The 20467-nt window shown below is 46.7% G+C and overlaps 1 protein-coding gene across 1 annotated transcript; it reads left to right on the forward strand.

The window, feature by feature from the left end:
• Window positions 1-748: 748 nt before the first annotated feature.
• On the forward strand, window positions 749-6444 carry LOC311515650 (uncharacterized protein; the record flags this gene model as incomplete). Its single annotated transcript, XM_084618884.1, has 3 exons — window positions 749-2214; window positions 2806-3036; window positions 6413-6444. The coding sequence occupies exons 1-3, from the start codon at window positions 1632-1634 to the stop codon at window positions 6442-6444; spliced, it is 846 nt and encodes a 281-aa protein (XP_084475010.1). The 5' UTR covers window positions 749-1631.
• Between the last annotated feature and the right edge of the window lie 14023 nt (window positions 6445-20467).

Consider the following 20467-nt stretch of genomic DNA (forward strand, 5'->3'; position numbering starts at 1 on the left):
CTCTTCAATCACATATCCAGGGGACAGTGCAATGGAGCCTTAGATACCTGATGTTTAGGCACAAATGGTGTTAATTTATACAAAAGCTTTCATAATCCTCAATCACTTGTTTATCAAGTTCACAATCAGCAAGTTTCTTTACTGTGCTGTGAAATTTGAAAGTCATCATCATTTGTAATAACCAAGGTGCACTAGCCATTTGTTATTTTTTAGCTACAATGTGCAGTGTCTGTGTGAGGGGAAACACCACATGGCACTCTGGGGTTTGTTGTTTGTTATAAGCCATTGTCTGATATGCTTTTTGAAAATTAAGGGTTAATAAGCACGCATAATTTTAAAGGTAAATCAATGTGCAGTAATGTTGGGAAACAAAAATCTTTTTGTGCAATAATATTTAAACATGAAAAGGTATCATTATATTGAACAAAGTCACCCTTATTGAAAAATCCCATTAAGTTTAATAGGTTTCTCTAGAAATTTAACACAATTCTGTAGCAATTGCTCTAAAATGCCATTCAATATAATTCATAGTGCATGATATCCTTTCTATAGAATTGAATTATATAGAGCAGAATAGCCTTGCTTCCTGAATTCTGTAGGTTGCATTAAAATTCTTTGGAAATGTTTTCATTCTCTAGTAAATTATTCTGACTTTTCTAGAAGGGTAGGAAACATTTCAAATGGAAGAATTTTGACTAGTGTCTTGCTCCCTTGCAAAATGTTCAGACTTCTAAATGCTTAACTTCGTTAGAGCATATTTAGCTTGTTGTTGTCTCATGGCTGTGCAAATAAGCAATATGCCTTATGGGTTCAGTCCTGTTCTCACTAACAGCACAACTACCATTAATACCAAAGCTCCCAATGACTTGAGTGAGAGCAGGAACTGGGCCTCGTAGTTATATTTTTGTGCAGTGAAGAGAATGTGTTGTTCTCACTGCACTCTTTGCTCAGTATTACAGCCCCTTGGAAGGGAAATTCTGTCCTGTTTAAGTTTAGTATGATCCCTGAAGTCCTCTGCTCTCCTCAGCTTTAAACCAAACTATTTAGCAACTGAACTTTAAAGCCCTTTTATGCTTTTCCCAAAAGAGACAAATTTTATGTTCTTAATGAACTGTTTGAGTTAGCAGTTCCTGGCTGCACATTTAGGGCCAGACTGTAGAGCTCTTGCTCGCATTGGTGAGCACTTAGGCCTTTTCTACACTGACAAGTTGCTGGGCAGTAAAGCAGCTTCCTGCGGCTGTAACTCCCGAGGTGCACACACGGCCAAGCCACTTAGCCCTGGTCTACACTAGGACTTTAGGTCGAATTTAGCAGCATTAAATCGATGTAAACCTGCACCCGTCCACACGATGAAGCCCTTTATTTCGACTTAAAGGGCTCTTAAAATCGATTTCCTTACTCCACCCCTGACAAGTGGATTAGTGCTTAAATCGGCCTTGCCGGCTCGAATTTGGGGTACTGTGGACACAATTCGACGGTATTGGCCTCCGGGAGCTATCCCAGAGTGCTCCATTGTGACCGCTCTGGACAGCACTCTCAACTCAGATGCACTGGCCAGGTAGACAGGAAAAGAACCGCGAACTTTTGAATCTCATTTCCTGTTTGGCCAGCGTGGCAAGCTGCAGGTGACCATGCAGAGCTCATCAGCAGAGGTGACCATGATGGAGTCCCAGAATCGCAAAAGAGCTCCAGCATGGACCGAACGGGAGGTACGGGATCTGATCGCTGTTTGGGGAGAGGAATCCGTACTATCAGACCTCTGTTCCAGTTTTCAAAATGCCAAAACCTTTGTCAAAATCTCCCAGGGCATGAAGGACAGAGGCCATAACAGGGACCCGAAGCAGTGCCGCGTGAAACTGAAGGAGCTGAGGCAAGCCTACCAGAAAACCAGAGAGGTGAACGGCCGCTCCGGGTCAGAGCCCCAAACATGCCGCTTCTATGACGAGCTGCATGCCATTTTAGGGGATTCAGCCACCACTACCCCAGCCGTGTTGTTTGACTCCTTCAATGGAGATGGAGGCAATACGGAAGCAGGTTTTGGGGACGAAGAAGATGATGATGAGGAGGAGGTTGTAGATAGCTCACAGCAAGCAAGCGGAGAAACCGGTTTTCCCGACAGCCAGGAACTGTTTCTCACCCTGGACCTGGAGCCAGTACCCCCCAAACCCACCCAAGGCTGCCTCCTGGACCCAGCAGGCGGAGAAGGGACCTCTGGTGAGTGTACCTTTTAAAATACTATACATGGTTTAAAAGCAAGCATGTGAAAGGATTACTTTGCCCTGGCATTTGCGGTTCTCCTGGATGTACTCCCAAAGCCTTTGCAAAAGGTTTCTGGGGAGGGCAGCCTTATTGCATCCTTCATGGTAGGACACTTTACCACTCCAGGCCAGTAACACGTACTCGGGAATCATTGTAGAACAAAGCATTGCAGTGTATGTTTGCTGGCATTCAAACAACATCCGTTCTTTATCTCTCTGTGTTATCCTCAGGAGAGTGAGATATAATTCATGGTCACCTGGTTGAAATAGAGTGCTTTTCTTCAGGGGACACTCAGAGGAGCCCATTCCTGCTGGGCTGTTTGCCTGTGGCTAAACAGAAATGTTCCCTGCTGTTAGCCACGGGGTGGGGGGGAAGGTTGAGGGGGTAGCCACGCGGTGGGGGGAGGTAAAATGTGACCTTGTAACGAAAGCACATGTGCTATGTATGTAATGTTAACAGCAAGGTTTACCCTGAAAGAGTGTAGCCACTGTTTTATAAAATGTGTCTTTTTAAATACCGCTGTCCCTTTTTTTTTTTCTCCACCAGCTGCATGTGTTTCAATGATCACAGGATCTTCTCCTTCCCAGAGGCTAGTGAAGCTTAGAAAGAAAAAAAAAGGCACTCGCGATGAAATGTTCTCCGAGCTCATGCTGTCCTCCCACACTGACAGAGCACAGACGAATGCATGGAGGCAAATAATGTCAGAGTGCAGGAAAGCACAAAATGACCGGGAGGAGAGGTGGCAGGCTGAAGAGAGTAAGTGGCGGGCTGAAGAGAGTAAGTGGCGGGCTGAAGAGAGGGCTGAAGCTCAAATGTGGCGGCAGCGTGATGAGAGGAGGCAGGATTCAATGCTGAGGCTGCTGGAGGACCAAACCAGTATGCTCCAGTGTATGGTTGAGCTGCAGCAAAGGCAGCTGGAGCACAGACTGCCACTGCAGCCCCTCTGTAACCAACTGCCCTCCTCCCCAAGTTCCATAGCCTCCACACCCAGATGCCCAAGAACGCAGTGGGGGGGCCTCCGGCCAACCAGCCACTCCACCACAGAGGATTGCCCAAAAAAAAGAAGGCTGGCATTCAATAAATTTTAAAGTTGTAAACTTTTAAAGTGCTGTGCTTAAAGTGCTGTGTGGCATTTTCCTTCCCTCCTCCACCATCCCTCCTGGGCTACCTTGGTAGTCATCCCCCTATTTGTGTGATGAATGAATAAAGAATGCATGAATGTGAAGCAACAATGACTTTATTGCCTCTGCAAGCGGTGATTGAAGGGAGGAGCGGCGGGTGGTTAGCTTACAGGGAAGTAGAGTGAACCAAGGGGCGGGGGGTTTCATCAAGGGAAAACAAACAGAACTTTCACACCGTAGTCTGGCCAGTCATGAAACTGGTTTTCAAAGCTTCTCTGATGTGCACCGCGCCCTCCTGTGCTCTTCTAACCGCCCTGGTGTCTGGCTGCGCGTAACCAGCAGCCAGGCGATTTGCCTCAACCTCCCACCCCGCCATAAATGTCTCCCCCTTACTCTCACAGATATTGTGGAGCGCACAGCAAGCAGTAATAACAGTGGGAATATTGGTTTCGCTGAGGTCTAAGCGAGTCAGTAAACTGCGCCAGCGCACCTTTAAACGTCCAAATGCACATTCTACCACCATTCTGCACTTGCTCAGCCTGTAGTTGAACAGCTCCTGACTACTGTCCAGGCTGCCTGTGTACGGCTTCATGAGCCAGGGCATTAAGGGGTAGGCTGGGTCCCCAAGGATACATATAGGCATTTCAACGTCCCCAACAGTTATTTTCTGGTCTGGGAATAAAGTCCCTTCCTGCAGCTTTTGAAACAGACCAGAGTTCCTGAAGATGCGAGCGTCATGTACCTTTCCCAGCCATCCCACGTTGATGTTGGTGAAACGTCCCTTGTGATCCACCAGAGCTTGCAGCACTATTGAAAAGTACCCCTTGCGTTTATGTACTCGGCGGCTTGGTGCTCCGGTGCCAAGATAGGGATATGGGTTCCGTCTATGGCCCCACCACAGTTAGGGAATCCCACTGCAGCAAAGCCATCCACTATGACCTGCACATTTCCCAGGGTCACTACCCTTGATATCAGCAGATCTTTGATTGCGTGGGCTACTTGCATCACAGCAGCCCCAACAGTAGATTTGCCCACTCCAAATTGATTCCCAACTGACCGGTAGCTGTCTGGCGTTGCAAGCTTCCACAGGGCTATTGCCACTCGCTTCTCAACTGTGAGGGCTGCTCTCATCTTGGTATTCACGCGCCTCAGGGCAAGGGAAAGCAAGTCACAAAGTTCCATGAAAGTGCCCTTACGCATACGAAAGTTTCGCAGCCACTGGGAATTGTCCCAGACCTGCAACACTATGCGGTCCCACCAGTCTGTGCTTGTTTCCCGAGCCCAGAATCGGCGTTCCACAGCATGAACCTGCCCCATTAGCACCATGATGCATGCATTGGCAGGGCCCATGCTTTCAGAGAAATCTGTGTCCATGTCCTGATCACTCACGTGACCGCGCTGACGTCGCCTCCTCGCCCGGTATCGCTTTGCCCGGTTCTGGTGCTGCATATACTGCTGGATAATGCGTGTGGTGTTTAATGTGCTCCTAATTGCCAAAGTAAGCTGAGCGCCCTCCATGCTTGCCTTGGTATGGCGTCCGCACAGAAAAAAGGCGCGGAACGATTGTCTGCCGTTGCTCTGACGGAGGGAGGGGCAACTGACGACACGGCTTACAGGGTTGGCTTCAGGGAGCTAAAATCAACAAAGGGGGTGTCTTTACATCAAGGAGTATTTCAGGCAGGACTTCACGGAGGGTTCCAATAAGAAATGGTGCACCTAAGTTATTGTTCTTATTGGAACGAGGAGGTTAGCCTGGCCTCTGATTGATACATGGCTAGATTTACCTCGCTGCACCTTCTCTGTGAGTGACTGCAGTGTGACCTAGAGGAATGAGTCCCCTAAACAGGGGAGGAGGCAAATGAGTACAAAACAAATCTGGTCTATTTCTTGTTTTGATCCACTCCATCTATCTTTTACATCTTTGGCTGGCAGCAGACGGTACAGAAGGACTGCATGCCATCCACATCTCATGGCTGCTCGGCAGAAGATGGTACAGTACGACTGCTAGCCATCCTCATCTCTTGCCTGCCTGGCAGAAGATGGTACAATACGACTGCTAGCAATCCTCATCTCTTGCCTGCCTCTCAGAAGATGGTACAGTACGACTGCTAGCAATCCGTATCGCCTGCCTGCTCACCATAAGACGGTTCAATAGGACTGACTGCAGGACTAAAGAGAATGACCTGGTCAAGTCACTCCAAATTTAGTCCCTGCGCCCATGTCTGCCCAGGCGCTCCCAGCCGACGTGGCCAGGAGCACCTCGGACACGATGAGGACAGCTACCAGTCGTACTGCACCGTCTGCTGCCAGAAGGCAAGGGGTTGCTGCTACTGTGTAGCAAAGCCGTACCGCGTCTGCCAGCACCCAGGAGACATAGGGTGATGGTTACCTGAGCGGGCTCCATGCTTGCCGTGGATGGCGTCTGCACAGGTAACTCAGGAAAAAAGGCGCGAAACGATTGTCTGCCCTTGCTTTCACGGAGGGAGGGAGGGAACGGGGGCCTGACGATATGTACCCAGAACCACCCGCGACAATGTTTTAGCCCCATCAGGCATTGGGATCTCAACCCAGAATTCCAATGGGCAGCGGAGACTGTGGGAACTGTGGGATAGCTATCCACAGTGCAACGCTCCGGAAGTCGACTCTAGCCTCGGTATGGTGGAAGCACTCCGCCGAGTTAATGCACTTAATGCACTTAGAGCATTTTCTGTGGGGACACACACACTCGAATATATAAAACCGATTTCTAAAAAACTGACTTCTATAAATTCGACCTTATTCCATAGTGTAGACATACCCTTAGTGCGCAGAAATTGCACAGTTGCAGCACTGTAAAAAAAACCACCCCAATGAGAGGCGTAGAGTTTTCTGCGCCAGGGCTACAGCACTGCAGTGCCAGTGTAGACGCTGTGGTGACTGGCCTGCAAGTGTCCCACAATGCCTGTTCTCACCTCTTTGGCCATCGGTTTGAACTCTACTGCCCTGCCCTCAGGTGACCAACTGTCATCCCCACCCCATATATTCCTTTGCAGATTTGAAAGTCCCCCTCCTGTTTGCTCGGTGATGCGTGCAGTGGTCTCAGTGCATCTTTCCAGGTGGCCATGCCTGCTCCACGCGCCAGGCGATCCACCGTTTCGAGCAGTGCCGAGCTGCTGGACCTCATTGGCATTTGGGGAGAGGAGGCTGTGCAGTCCCAGCTGTGCTCCAGCCGCAGGAGTTATGATACCTACAGACAGATTTCACTATGCATGATAGAAAGGGGCCATGACGGGAGGACACTGCAATGTAGGGTAAAAGTGAAGGAGCTGTGGAACCCCTGCCACAAGGTGCGGGAGGCAAATTGCCGCTCTGGTTCTGCGCCCACGAGCTGCCAGTTCTACAAAGAGCTGGACGCGATATTCGGTGGTGACCCCACCTCCACTGCAAAGGCTCCTGTGGATACTTTGTTGGTTCGTGTGCCAGTCAAGAGTGGACTGAGCCAGGAGGAGGAAATCTTGGATGAAGAGGGGGAGGGGGACCCAGAGGCAGAGGATGATTCGGAGGCCAGAGAGGCATGCAGCCAGGAGCTCTTTTCTACCCCGCAGGAGCACAGCCAGTCACAGCAGTTGGATCTTGGCAAAGTGTAAACAGGAGAGGAGGCCCCGGTAAGTGGATCTGATTTGGGGAATCGCTGAAGCAAGTTGTTGGGGGCAGGAGGGTTGCAGGAAGCAGGCTTGTCTCCCACCGCATGCCTCGTCTGAGTGGCAGAACAGGCTGTTGATTGACTCCCTCACTTCACGGGACTCTCCCTCAGAGATCTCCAGGAAACTCTTGTGGAGATACTGGGCAGTGTGGAGATACTGGGCAATCCGCTGTCACAGGTTTCTCGGCAGTGCTGCTTTGTTTCTTGCCCTATTAACGATAACTTTCCTGCGCCACTGTGCTGTGTCAGGGGGACAGACGGACAGGACCAATGCTGCACACAGGTGAGCCGCATAGGGGCCAGGGTGGAAGCCGAAGTCTTGGAGAAGACCCTTTCTTGATTCCCTGCTCACCCTCAGCAGCGAGATATCTTCCATAATGAACACATCCTGTGAAAAATGTGGGGACAGGAATGATTATCAGGCTCCCACTACAGTGCTGGCTCTCCCCAAGAGCCACGTGTCCAGTGTACAGTAGGGTCCGGGAAGGGTGATTTACCCTGCCCGTGTGGCTACTCACCATTTTGGGGGTCTTGTGGCTCATGTGTGCTTGCCTGGGGTCAGACAGTTAGTGACAGGTGTGAGAGTACTGGCTGGGTTTTAAAGCACTAAATCAGTGTTGTCTGTTTTGCAAACAATACTGCTTCTGTAAAATGTTGCATTTAAATTTCACAGAAATGACTTTTGGTGCCCAGCTTCCCTCTTTGTTATTGGCGGCAGAACGGCGGTGCAGAATTAGAAAGCAGCCAAGAAGAACTAAAGAGGACTTTCTCTGTGAGGTTGTGATGCACTCCGCTGCTGCTGAACAGGAATTGAAGGAGTGGCAGGACAGTGAGAAGAGGGTCCGAAAGGAGAATGTGGCACACCAGAAAGAAGCCATGGAGCGGCTTTTAAACATTATGGAGCGCCAAGTGGACATGCTCCAGGTGATATAGGTCTTTAAACTGAGCAGCTCCGTGCCCACCCTAGCTTGCAGCTGCTGTTACAAAACTCTTTCTCATGCGCTTCCCACACACCGCCAACACAGTGTTATCAACCTCCTGGCTCCACTCTCTACCTGCAGCATTCCACTCCTCCCTCCTCACAGTCCAGCACTGTGGGCTCCCAATACTCACTGCACTCAACATCCAACCCTCTATAGTTTGGCCCTGCTGAAGTACAGCACCCACTGCACTGCACTCCAAAAGGAGAAGGTTGGGTATGATCCCTGGATATACACAAATTAGTAGAGGTCCCAGGACCCCTCCTCCTCTTGAGACCTTCTCTTCCCCCATCCCCATCCCTGCTGATGATTTTTTTCATTTGACTCTCTCCTCTGGTTGTTGTCTTTTAATAAAAGAATTGTGTTGGTTTGAAAGCAATCTTTATTCTATGAAGTGAAAGCAAAAAGAGCACTGAAAAGCAACATACAAGTATGTTAAGCCCCCTTCTTGCATCATGTGCACCAATCACCGCCTAGCATTACAAGCACTGCAGTCCCGAGCATAGCAACAAATATTAGTGGCTTTCCGCTTGAAATTGATGCCTTAAGGCATCCCTGATCCTTATGGCCCTGCGCTGTGCCCCTCTAATAGTCCTGGTCTCTGGCTGTTCAAACTCAGCCTCCAGGCGCTGACCCTCTGCGGTCCAGCCCTAAGTGAAGCTTTTGCCCTTCCCTTCACAAAAATTATGGAGTGTACAGCATATGGCTATAAGCATAGGAATATTGTCATTGGCCAGGTCCAGCTTCCCATACAGGCATCGCCAGCAGGCTTTTAAACCGCCAGATGCACACTCAACTCATTCTGCACTTGCTCAGCCTGTTGTTGAACCACTCCTTGCTACTGTCAAGTTGCCCTGTGTATGGCAACTACGGTGATCTTCTGGTCCAGGGAGAAAGTTCCTGCTTGCAGCTTCTTGAACAGGCCAGTGTTCCGAAAGATGTGTGCATCATGCACCTCTCTGGACCAGCCTGCGTTAATGTCTGTGAAATGCCCACGGTGATTCCTCTGATGAGGTTCAATAAGGATAAGTGCAGAGTCCTGCACTTAGGACGGAAGAACCCAATGCACAGCTACAGACTAGGGACCAAATGGCTAGGCAGCAGTTCTGCGGAAAAGGACCTAGGGTGACAGTGGACAAGAAGCTGGATACGAGTCAGCAGTGTGCCCTTGTTGCCAAGAAGGCCAATGGCATTTTGGGATGTAGAAGTAGGGGCATAGCAAGCAGATCGAGGGACGTGATCGTCCCCCTCTATTCGACATTGGTGAGGCCTCATCTGGAGTACTGTGTCCAGTTTTGGGCCCCGCACTACAAGAAGGATGTGGATAAATTGGAGAGAGTTCAGCGAAGGGCAACAAAAATGATTAGGGGTCTGGAACACATGACTTATGAGGAGAGGCTGAGGGAATTGGGATTGTTTAGTCTGCAGAAGAGAAGAATGAGGGGGGATTTGATAGCTGCTTTCAACTACCTGAGAGGTGGTTCCAGAGAGGACGGTTCTAGACTATTCTCAGTGGTAGAAGACGACAGGACAAGGAGTAATGGTCTCAAGTTGCAGTGGGGGAGGTTTAGGTTGAATATTAGGAAAAACTTTTTCATTAGGAGGGTGGTGAAACACTGGAATGCGTTACCTAGGGAGGTGGTGGAATCTCCTTCCTTAGAAGTTTTTAAGGTCAGGCTTGACAAAGCCCTGGCTGGGATGATTTAGTTGGGGATTGGTCCTGCTTTGAGCAGGGGGTTGGACTAGATGACCTCCTGAGGTCCCTTCCAACCCTGATATTCTATGATTCTATGATTCACAAGTGCCTGGAGAACCATTGTGAAATACCCCTTGTGATTAATGTACTTAGTGGCTAGGTGGTCAGGTGCCAGAATTGGAATGTGCATGCCATCTATTGTCCCGCCGCAGTTAGGGAAGCCCATTTGTGCAAAACCATCCACAATGTCATGCACGTTGCCCAGAGTCACGGTCTTTCGGAGCAGGATGCGATTAATGGCCCTGCACACTTGCATCTACACAAGTCCAACTGTTGATTTTCCCACTCCAAACTGGTTAGTGACCGATCGCCACAGGGCAATCACCACGTGCTTCTCCAGGGGCAGGGCAGCTCTCATTCTCGTGTCCTTGTGCCGCAGGGCTGGGGCGAGCTCATCACACAGTCCCATGAATGTGCCTTTCCTTATCTGAAAGTTCTGTAGCCACTGCTCATCATCCCAGACGTGCATCATGATGTGATCCCACCATTCAGTGCTTGTTTCCTGAGCCCAAAAGCGGCGTTCCACTGTGGTCAGCAGCACCTCTGTGAATGCCACAAGCAATCTTGTGTCGTAGCTACTACGCGTGGCGAGATCAATGTTGAACTGCTCTTGCCTTTGTAGTTTAAGGAATAACTCCACTGCCACTTGTGACGTGTTGGTCAGAGCGAGCAGCACACTGGTCAGCAGTTCGGGATCCATTCCTGCAGCCCGAAGAGGCAGGGCACACAGTACACAAGCTGTTGAAAGATGGCGCCAAATGTGGATGGAAGTACAGGGATTGCTGGGATGCGAAGCAATGCATCACGGGGCACTGGAACAGGACCCAGGATGCCCCGCAACCCCCTCCACCTCCCCACAGGTTTTAGCAGTAAAAGAGAAAGAGGTGCTCTGTGAGATAGCTGCCCAGAGTGCTCCTCTCTGAATAGTGCTGCAAGTGCCACAAGTGTGAACACGCTCTTGCACAGGCAGCTATCAGTGTGAACACGCCACAGTGGTTTTCGTTCTGCGCTCTCTGAGTGACGCTGTAACTGCCGGCTCTTAACTTTGTCAATGTATAAGTGCCCTTACTCACATGGCTAGTCCTATGTTAAGTGCTCCTCAGGGCAAATGAAGGTTCCCCCATCTAGTGCTTAGATACTATGCTTTAGTTCTGTCAGGGAGCATCAATTCTCAGCTTCAGTGTTGCAACCTATGGTGGTTTGCAAATCTGTTTTCTGGGGTGGCGGCACTTTCTCTACCAGCTCTGGCTGCAAACATAATACTTAGAATATAAATTGTTGAGGTAATAGAGGTTATGGAATATCTAGCACATTACTAATTACACACAATTAAAGGGAATTTATGAAATGACTGACACAGTGTACTATCTTATGTATAAAAATCTGAGCTAGGGGATTGAAGGAGTCTGCGTTAGGTTATCATAGGAGAAAACTTGGGCGTTTTGTGGTCATGGGCTAAAGAACTCCTGCTGTCAAAGCAGAAAATCAAAGGGGCTTTACAAATATACAGAAAGCCAGGGTTCATGTTGACAAGATATGAGAGTGACAAGGGCCAGATGTTGTAACCTTTGGACATGCAAGTGGTTTCATTGAGTAGTACTAATTCATGCGTCTTATTGAAGTCAATAGGAGCAGAAGATGCTGAATTTGGCCGTAGGTTAGTGACCTAAAAATCTAGCCTTTTAAAATGGATGTGAAATGAGAGGCTCAGGCTAATGCCACATTGGCACTGACAGTATTTTTGCTCAGTTTTCTTATGGTGCTAATACGAAAATAATCAGTTTAGAGGTGGATAAAATTAGAATTTGTTCCCTTAGATATAGTCTGAGGTACTGCCCAAGTCCTCTAACAGCTAGAGCTTTTTGTGTGTTTATATTCAATAGCAGCCCCCCAAAAGATACATTTCTGTTGCCTGGGGTTAACAACTCCTGAGATTTCTGAACTCAGGCTAGTACATTAACACCTTAGATTTAGGTAGTGCATGGCTACAAGCAAGTGTCTTTGGATGATGGAAGCAAATCAGACACTGCTTTTGTACATCACAAGGGATTATTCCATTTTACTGCTATGCCCTTTGGCTTTACAAATGCACCTGTAATGTTCCTGAGGGTAATGGAAAAAAATGTCTTGGTAAAATTAACTTACCATAGTTGTTTTACCTCTGTCGATGACAAAATATTAGAACTGACTACATACAAGAAGTATTGCCAGACCCACGTGCATTGTTTGCTACAGTTCAGAGTACGGAATCATTTCATTAATGCCAGCAGTGCTTTAATCAATGTAGCTTTATATTAATAAAAGAAAAAACATTTTTTTCCCCAGTAAATTTGCTATGATAGCTGATGTGATGGGGTGAACTGCCCACCACAAGCCCTGAACTGGTTAATGTGGGTAAGAGCAGTATATTTCAAACTTTGGGTCGTGACCCACTATTGGTTCGAGGGATGTGAGGTGCTGGGTTGCGGCGGCTCTGGTCAGCACTACCAACCAGGACTTAAAAAGTCCAGTTGGCAGTGCTACCCAGCTAAGGCAGTCTAGTGCCTACCTTTTCCAACACTGTGCTGCACCCCGGAAGCAGCCAGCAGCGGATCCGGCTCCTAGGCGGAGGGGTCATGGGGATCCGTGCACTGCCCCCACCCCAAGCACTGGCTCTGCACTCCCATTGGCCAGCAACTGGCCAATGGGAACTAGGGGTGTGTGTGTGCCTGTGGGCAAGAATTGCGCGGAGCTGTTTGTGCGCCTCCGCCTAGGAGCCAGGGTGTTATCTACCCTGGGGGTGGGGGTGCTATTAGTGCAGCTTTGTCAGTGTAACTGCCCCACCAGTGTAAGCCCTTGTGCAGACACACTGTGCAACTGTAAGCTGTGACTTGTACCTGTGCAGCTTGGAACTGGGGTAAACTGCTCTGGTCACTCTTTGCAGCAGAGCAGCACATCTGCACTCGGGGTACCAATGCAGCTATATCGTGATGGCTACTCTGTCAGCTACTAGTCTGTGTGGACAAGGCCTCGCACTAAATTGTTCTGCTGAGTTTGCTTCTGTAGTGAGTCGCTTGCTGGGCTCTAATGCAAACTGCAGTGATAGCTGTCGCTATACTGCCACCTTGTGCAAAAGAGAGCGGAATAAAGATGGCTGACTCAGAAGTGTTGTAAGTAGTGCTGAGGCCTGGTCACAACTTAAAAATTAGATAGTCCTAGCTACATTGCTCAGGGCTGTGAAAAATTTTGAGCCCTGTGCGATGTTGTTTGGTCAGCCTACCCCACCAATGGATTTTGTCTGCTGACCTAGCTACTGCCTCTTGTGGGGGTAGAGTAACTAGAGCAGTGAAAAAACCTCTTCCATTAGTGTTGGGAGGGAGCGTCTACACTGTGGTGCTGTCGTGGCACAGCTGCAGCGCCATAGCTGTGCCATCATAGCAGGCTATAGTGTAGACCTGTCCTGAGAGTCAGAAATGAAACTAATCACCAGCAATGTGCCTGGTTTTCTGTAAGATGCAAATATAGAGACAGTTTTTGGTTTGGGGCTCTTTCAATCTAAAACTGGTCTGCTATTCAATATACTGCTAGTCATTCTGATATCAACTGGGGGAGTATTTCCGTTGTGATAGTATGCAGAGGCCCTAATATGGACTAGGGCCCCATTGCGCTAGGTGCTGTACAACCCCTAGATATTGTTCCTGCTGTACTGGAGACCTTATATCTTAGCAAGAAGGAAAGCTGGTCATCTCTGGGCAGGACTAAGAAAATGGTTTTGCCCTAAGAATCTTGTCAACTACACTTCATCTACCTCAGAAACTACAGAAGCTGAATGAATACATCTTGCTGAAAGAGAGGAAAATTCCAAAGAAGAGAGGGATCAAAACTAAGTGAGCAGGACAGACCCAGGAGGTTTTTTGACATGTTACCTTTAGAAAATGGCAAAGTGGATACATCTGCTGTGATCATCCTGTTTGAAGATTATTGCAAGGCAAGAAAAACACCATGCTTGAGCAACATGTGTTTAACAGTGACAAACAAAAATCAGGAAATATTTTCCTACTGTGTAACTGACTTTTCATCACACATCAGAAATTATATCAGTCTTTCAGAGAATATAATTTATGATTAAAATCGTTGAGGGGTTGTAAAAGATGACCAAGGGAGATGACAATTATATTAGCAGAATTAATTTATCCCAAAGTATGTGAAACTGTGGAGAGTATCAAACATCAAAAGTAAAATCAAGACAGTAATTGTACAGTAAACTCTTAACAAGAGATCAAATAGCATCAAGTGAATAAACCACACTGTGTTAGAAGCATGTAAGGCCTGATTTTCAGAGGTGTATTCCTAATACAGCCCGTGGGAAGTTCTCTCTGCAAAATCAGGTCTATTCTAACCTAATATAAAAAATGTTGAAAGTTCAGTTTTAATGTGATTTGCTTTGTAGTCCAAGCAGGAGAGACTGGGAAGGTACAAAGTGAGGGCAGAGAGAAAAGAATCAAATAAAAATGCGAGGAGAGAGCTGGCAGAGTGGAATACAAATACCGAGAGAGACTGGGGTAGGGAGGAGCAGAGAGGGAAGAATGAGGAATTCTAACTAGAGCAGTGGCTCTCAACTTTTCCAGACTACTATATCCCTTTCAGGAGTCTGATTTGTCTTGTGCACCCCAAGTGTCACCTCACTTAAAAACTACTTGCTTACAAAATCAGACATAACAATACAAATGTCACAGCACACTATTACTGAAAAATTGCTGACTTTCTCATTTTTACATGTAATTATAAAATCAACTGGAATATTATTATTATACTTACATTTCAGTGTATACCATATAGAGCAGTATAAACAAGTCATTGTATGAAATTTTAGTTTGTATTGACTTCATTAGTGCTTTTTATGCAGCCTGTTGTAAAACTAGGCAAATATTAAGATGAGTTGATGTACCTCTTGGAAAACCTCTGCATACCCCTGGTTGGGAACCACTGAAGAATTTGGCCATTATATAGCTGCTCAACTACTCCCATCTTCAGTTCCTCTTGCTTGTCCCATTCATTCTCCCATCTGTTGTGCAGTTGGACACATGGATTGTATCTGTAAATACCACCACCTGTCCTTATGCTAGGGCAATAAGAGACTGACATGGATTTCGGATGATACTCACTGTCCTCTCGCATATTGAGACAGACAGTTCACTTAGAATAGTGCCCTTCATCTGAATGAAAGAGTGTGTCATAAACTTAGCTCATTCACTAGTTATGCCTCAATGAAGAAAGATGTAATATCCCCTGTGACAGTCAGTCCTGAGAGATATAGAGAGTCGGGGCCTAGAATGGTGAAAAGCCTGTTCCCTGTGAGCTGAAAAGGGTTACCTCAGGTTAACTAGAGACAACTGAGGCCAGTTATAGGCTGCCAGTGACCTTTTAAAAAACCCATCTTCTGGTGAGAGAGGGAGGGGAGACAAGTTTTGGAAGGCTGTTCTTCCTATGAAGCAACCATTGCTAGTAGACTGTTTGGGGAAGGACTGGCACCCAGAGGCCAGCATAACAAGGCAGTGCCCCAGATTGGGGGCAGGGAAAGTTATTCTCCTTTTTGTGTTATGAGCTTGTTTTGTATGGCTAAAAAGTATCCTTGAGGCCAACCTTGTAAATATGAAGGAATAAAAAACCCAAGTGAGGAATAAAAACTCTCCACTGTGGGACTGATTTGCCCCCACCACCACAGGAGGAACTGCTGTGCCTGGCGAGGTGAAGGAGGTGCCCTGCCACGCTACCCATGGGGGAAAGTGATGTAGAGATATAAACCAAAGTAACTATTTATATTTTAAATTAGGTTAATTTTCCCTTTTCTCACATTTTTCACCTGAGGACCTTGCAATGCTTTACAAATATTACTTAACAAGTGGATGTGTAAAAAATGACATGATGGTATTTCATGCTTATTGTATCTCTTTTATTCCACAGTAGATGTGTTCACTTTACAAATACAGGCCTCAATTAAAGTCAGTGGGATTCCTTGCAGGTGCAGGGATCTGATTGCAGGACTCAGGCCATAAAGATATTTTTTCCTTTAATTGCAAATGCTGCCTAGGATCTGAGATCCAAGCTGGTTTTCTTTCCTTTTTCTGCATCATCACTAGTACTAAAGATTCTACAGGCAGAATTATGGCCTCTGTTTCCCCTGTGCAACTCCTATTTTCTGTCCAAGACTGGCTATTGGGAGTAGGAGGAGGAGGGAACAAGCAAAAAAAACATTGTATGAAAATATGATATGGAATCAGTGCAAAAAAAAACGTGGAACCCTTCAGTACTGTTTTCACAGGGTCACTTTTCAAAAGCGAGACCCCCTTTAAAACTGTCAAGATAGATCCAGTGCAAGGCCCTGATCTTCCCAAAACCTATACTTCTGCTTAACTTTGAGTACATGAGTAGTCCCACTGAACTGCTTGCAGGCTCAGAGCCCAAATTAGGGAATGGCTACACTGATAAAACCTGTGTCAGCTGACTCGGGCTTGTGGGGCAATAAAATTGCAGTGTAGATACTAGAGCCTGGTTTCTGGGATGTGGGGAGGGTCTCAGTGCCTGGACTTCAGCCCTAACCCAAATGTCTACACTGCAGTTTTATAGCCCTGCAGCTCAAGCCCCACAAGGCTGAGTCAGCTGGCAGGGGCCAGTCAGGGGTTTTATTGCTGTGTAGACACCCTGAAGGTCAAATGGGAGTAGACAGCCCTGGTGAGGCGATCAGCAGTGAAAGAGAGAGTGAGAATTAAAGGAGAAGATAGGTCACTCGGCATGCAGGAAGAGAGGCTCTTCCAAATGTAGGTGGCAACATGAAAATAGGAATGAAATGAAGATTAGGAGGAGACTGAAGAGAGAGGCCTGACTGGAAAATAAATCCTTAGGAGTACATAGGAAAGTGAGAGCTGAAATGGAAGCAGAATCTATTTGGGCCTTGCAGATGAGGATGGGGAGATAGAATTTATGCTGAAAGAGAGAGTAAACCAAGAATGGGACATAAGGACATGCTGGTAAAAGTGAATACTGCACCCCATTCACCATGCAAGGACATACGGGATGCAGTTTTTCTAGACATAAGCACAGTAACTTTCCTTATTTCAACTTCAAATGCAGTAATACAACCTGGTTTGATCTGATATCCTTTCCTAGTGAGAGTTTGAGGTCCTGGAGTGTTGCCTCCCCAAAAGCCGTCTCTGTGATAAGAATATTTTCTTCTTCAAATAAATGAAATAGGTTAAAGTGTTTCCAGTTTCAGAATGCTCTTACTCCAGTAGATGCCGATAAACTTGTAAATTAAGATTTCTCAAAGTGCTAATTATTCCTGAGTCATCTCTTGTTTAGCAGGTTTTCAGATTGCTAATTTATGGTTACAATAATTTGAAAAATCTAGACTGTGTGTGTGTTGTGCAGGGGTGGGGGATAAAGAGAAGCCTCTGTGATTTTCCAGCTTCTAGATCCACCGATGTTTAAAGTCCCAGCTACACGGTAAAATTGTCATATTAGGGAATGTAACAGGTTAGCTGGCCCATTTAGTGCAACTGGGCTCAGAACTCCTGTTCCAGCCCAGGGGCTCCTGGTTGGGCCAATCAAGAGGGTGGGGCATCACCAGTGGAGACAGCTGAGGCCTGGTGGAAACCACTCTCAGATCTAAGCCAGCCAGGAGAAGGGTGGGAGAGAGTACTGCGAGAGAGAAGGTGGCTCCTTGGGAGAGGGCTGAAGGCAGGAGAGCAGCAAGGGGGGGTTGCTGGTTGGTGTCTCCAAGCCAGAGAGTTGCCTGCTGGCTCTAGGTCAGAGAGCTGGAACCAAGGGCCGGAAAGGGCTGAAGGAAGAGGGAGCAGTGGAGGGGCTTACCTGCTGGTGTCTCCTTGCCAAAGAGCTGGGCCCCAGAGGACCCATGAAAGGGCTGGGGAGCGAGGGATGCTGGCAAGGATGCTCCCAGCAGTGGGAATTCCTGCTGGGAAAAGCGGGTTGTACCCCAAAAGGAAGGCCTGGGGTGGCTTTCCTGGCAGAAGGCTAGAAGAGGACTGGCAGAGTCCGGGCATGGCAGAAGAAGCCAGAATGGGGTAAGTGTTATGTTAATGCCTAAGAGGATATGTGATTTTTAAGGACTACATGCAGTGGGGTAATATGGACCATGTTTTGGGACTTTTGTTATGGGTTGCTGGCACAATGCTTATCCATAAGCTGTTGTTGGACTCGAGGACAAGATCCTCTGAAGTTATTGGGGATCCAAGAGGGAAACGGAGGTGAGGGGCCACTTGCAGGTCTGCACTGAGGCCACTGCAGGGTGCCCAAGAGGAGGCTCTCGGTTACGGGGCACCAGGTTACAGCATAGTAGTCTCCCGATATGGTTACAAGCTGTCTTGTAGTCTCTGGGATCAAAGCACATTGAACCATTCTCAGTGGCTCAATTACAGTTATAGGCTATGAGTCTGCAACTGGCTCTATGCAGGCAGATCCCTGCCTCTGTGCAAGGCCCTCTGATTGCAGTGGGTTTCTGCGTGGGTGCAGGGGTCTGCCTGTGCAGAGACAGTTGCAGGACTGGGGCCGTAGTGCAGATGAGCTCTGAGCTCCTCTCTTTGCCCAGCTTTTCCTCACTCTCCCTGTCTCAGTAAATACGATACTTGTATTGTGCACTAATAAAATATCACAACGATGGCAAATTTGCTTGGCAATTCTACGGTAATAAACTGGAGGATCCGATTTTAAGAATCGGCCATAAACTAACGTTAAGGTGGAGAGTGGGCTACTTCTGGACAAATCTGCTTTTCTTATGAGTATGTGGTATCTAGTTTCTCTAATGATGAGAACAGTAGGGGCTCAGGCTTGCAAAAGTGCTGAGCACCTTCAGCTCCCATTGACTTCAGCAGAGTAGCAGACCTACGCCCTATAAAAGCAGCGATAGATTGTATGTATTTTATCTGATGAGCCTTTACATCTTTACTTGTCAGGCAAATAACTGGTTTTTTAGACAATTGAGATGAAAACAATGATAGTCTTATATGAGGAGCAAGCAGATTTTATAGTGTAAGGTTACCATTTCTGGCGTATGGCCAAAATAAATATACAGATAACACTGAGGCTGAAAGGAGTACTTGTGGCACCTTAGAGACTAACCAATTTATTTGAGCATAAGCTTTCGTGAGCTACAGCTCACTTCATCGGATGCATCCGATGAAGTGAGCTGTAGCTCACGAAAGCTTCTGCTTAAATTGGTTAGTCACTGAGGCTGAGCAAATACAAAAGTGTTTCTTAAAAGTGATAAGTACAGGGGAATCAGCAGAAGTAGAACTGCGTGGATGATTTCCATAAGAAGGGAGTTGTAGAGCAGCTGATTATTACTTACATGATTTAGAGAGAAGGGGGAAAAACAACAGAGGAAGAGGAAAACTTCTGGAGGACCTGATACATGGGTATAATACCATGAAGATGAGATGGAGTAGCTAATTATGTTTTGACAATGAGTGCTGCAGCCTATTGACCAGACCTTCTAAACCAGTATTTATGGACTAGAAAGGCCTTCTAAACTCGTATTGCCAGAAGCTGGGAATGGGCGACGGGATGGATCACTGGATGATTACCTGTTCTGTTCATTCCCTCTGGGGCACCTGGCATTGGCCACTGTCAGAAGACAGGATACTGGGCTAGATGAGCCATTGGTCTGATCCAGTCTGGCCGTTCTTATGTCTTTGTGTGGTTGCTGTTTAGAAATCTGAGGCCCTCTTGATTCTTTGAAGGTTAAATAATATATTAGTAGGAGAGAGATGGAAATTGTTTTTAAAGTTATGGATGAGATTTATTACTATGTGGAAATGTGAATTCATTAAGTTAATGTTAAGAAGGATAAACATCTATATAATGCATGGGTTCTCAAACTGGGGGTTGTGACTCCTTGGGGTCATGAGGTTATTATGTGGGGGGTTGTGAGCAGTCAGCGTCCACCCCCAAACCCCGCTTTGCCTCCAGCATATATAATAGTGTTAAATATAAAAAAGGGTGTTTAATTTTTAAGGGGGGTTGCACACATAGACTTGCTGTGTGAAAGGAGTCACCCATACAAAAGTTTGAGAACCACTAATATAACGTAAATGATTAAATCTTCTTTTCATGTATGTTAATGACAAAAATAACTTTAAAATCCCCTGTTTTAAAAACAAAACAAAAAACCTTAGCCTATATTTGGATTCTGGGGTCTATTTAATATTCCCTTTTATTTCCAGCAGAGGGCAGATTTGTGTCATAAACCTTCCATTTGTTCATTCTATCAGAATTGAATTCTGAAGTACATCAGTCTGTTCAACCATCGTTAGAACATCAGTCTCTTCCTTTGGTAATTTTACTGTTAGGGTATGATCTTCTCTCTAATGTACCTTGCAAGGAAAACAAACAAACAAAATCCCAGTAGCAACTTCTCATCTTGTTAAAGGATTTGGTTAGTCTGCTGTGCACAGAGGAAATGCAAAGTCTTTCATCTGATTCCGAAAATCTCCACTGGATTGTTTCTCCTGGTGATTGTTTGCGTATTTACCCCGTGCATTAGTATGGAATATTCAAAACATTTTCCACACTCATGTCAGCTGATGATGATCAAATGACACTGATCCTGTTGCAGAAACATAACTTTTAAAAAATGCTACTTATTTTATACTAGTGAAACCCAAACATAATTTAC

Source organism: Lepidochelys olivacea, assembly GCF_965140295.1.
Source record: "Lepidochelys olivacea isolate rLepOli2 genome assembly, chromosome: 2".
Classification (NCBI taxonomy): domain Eukaryota; kingdom Metazoa; phylum Chordata; order Testudines; family Cheloniidae; genus Lepidochelys; species Lepidochelys olivacea.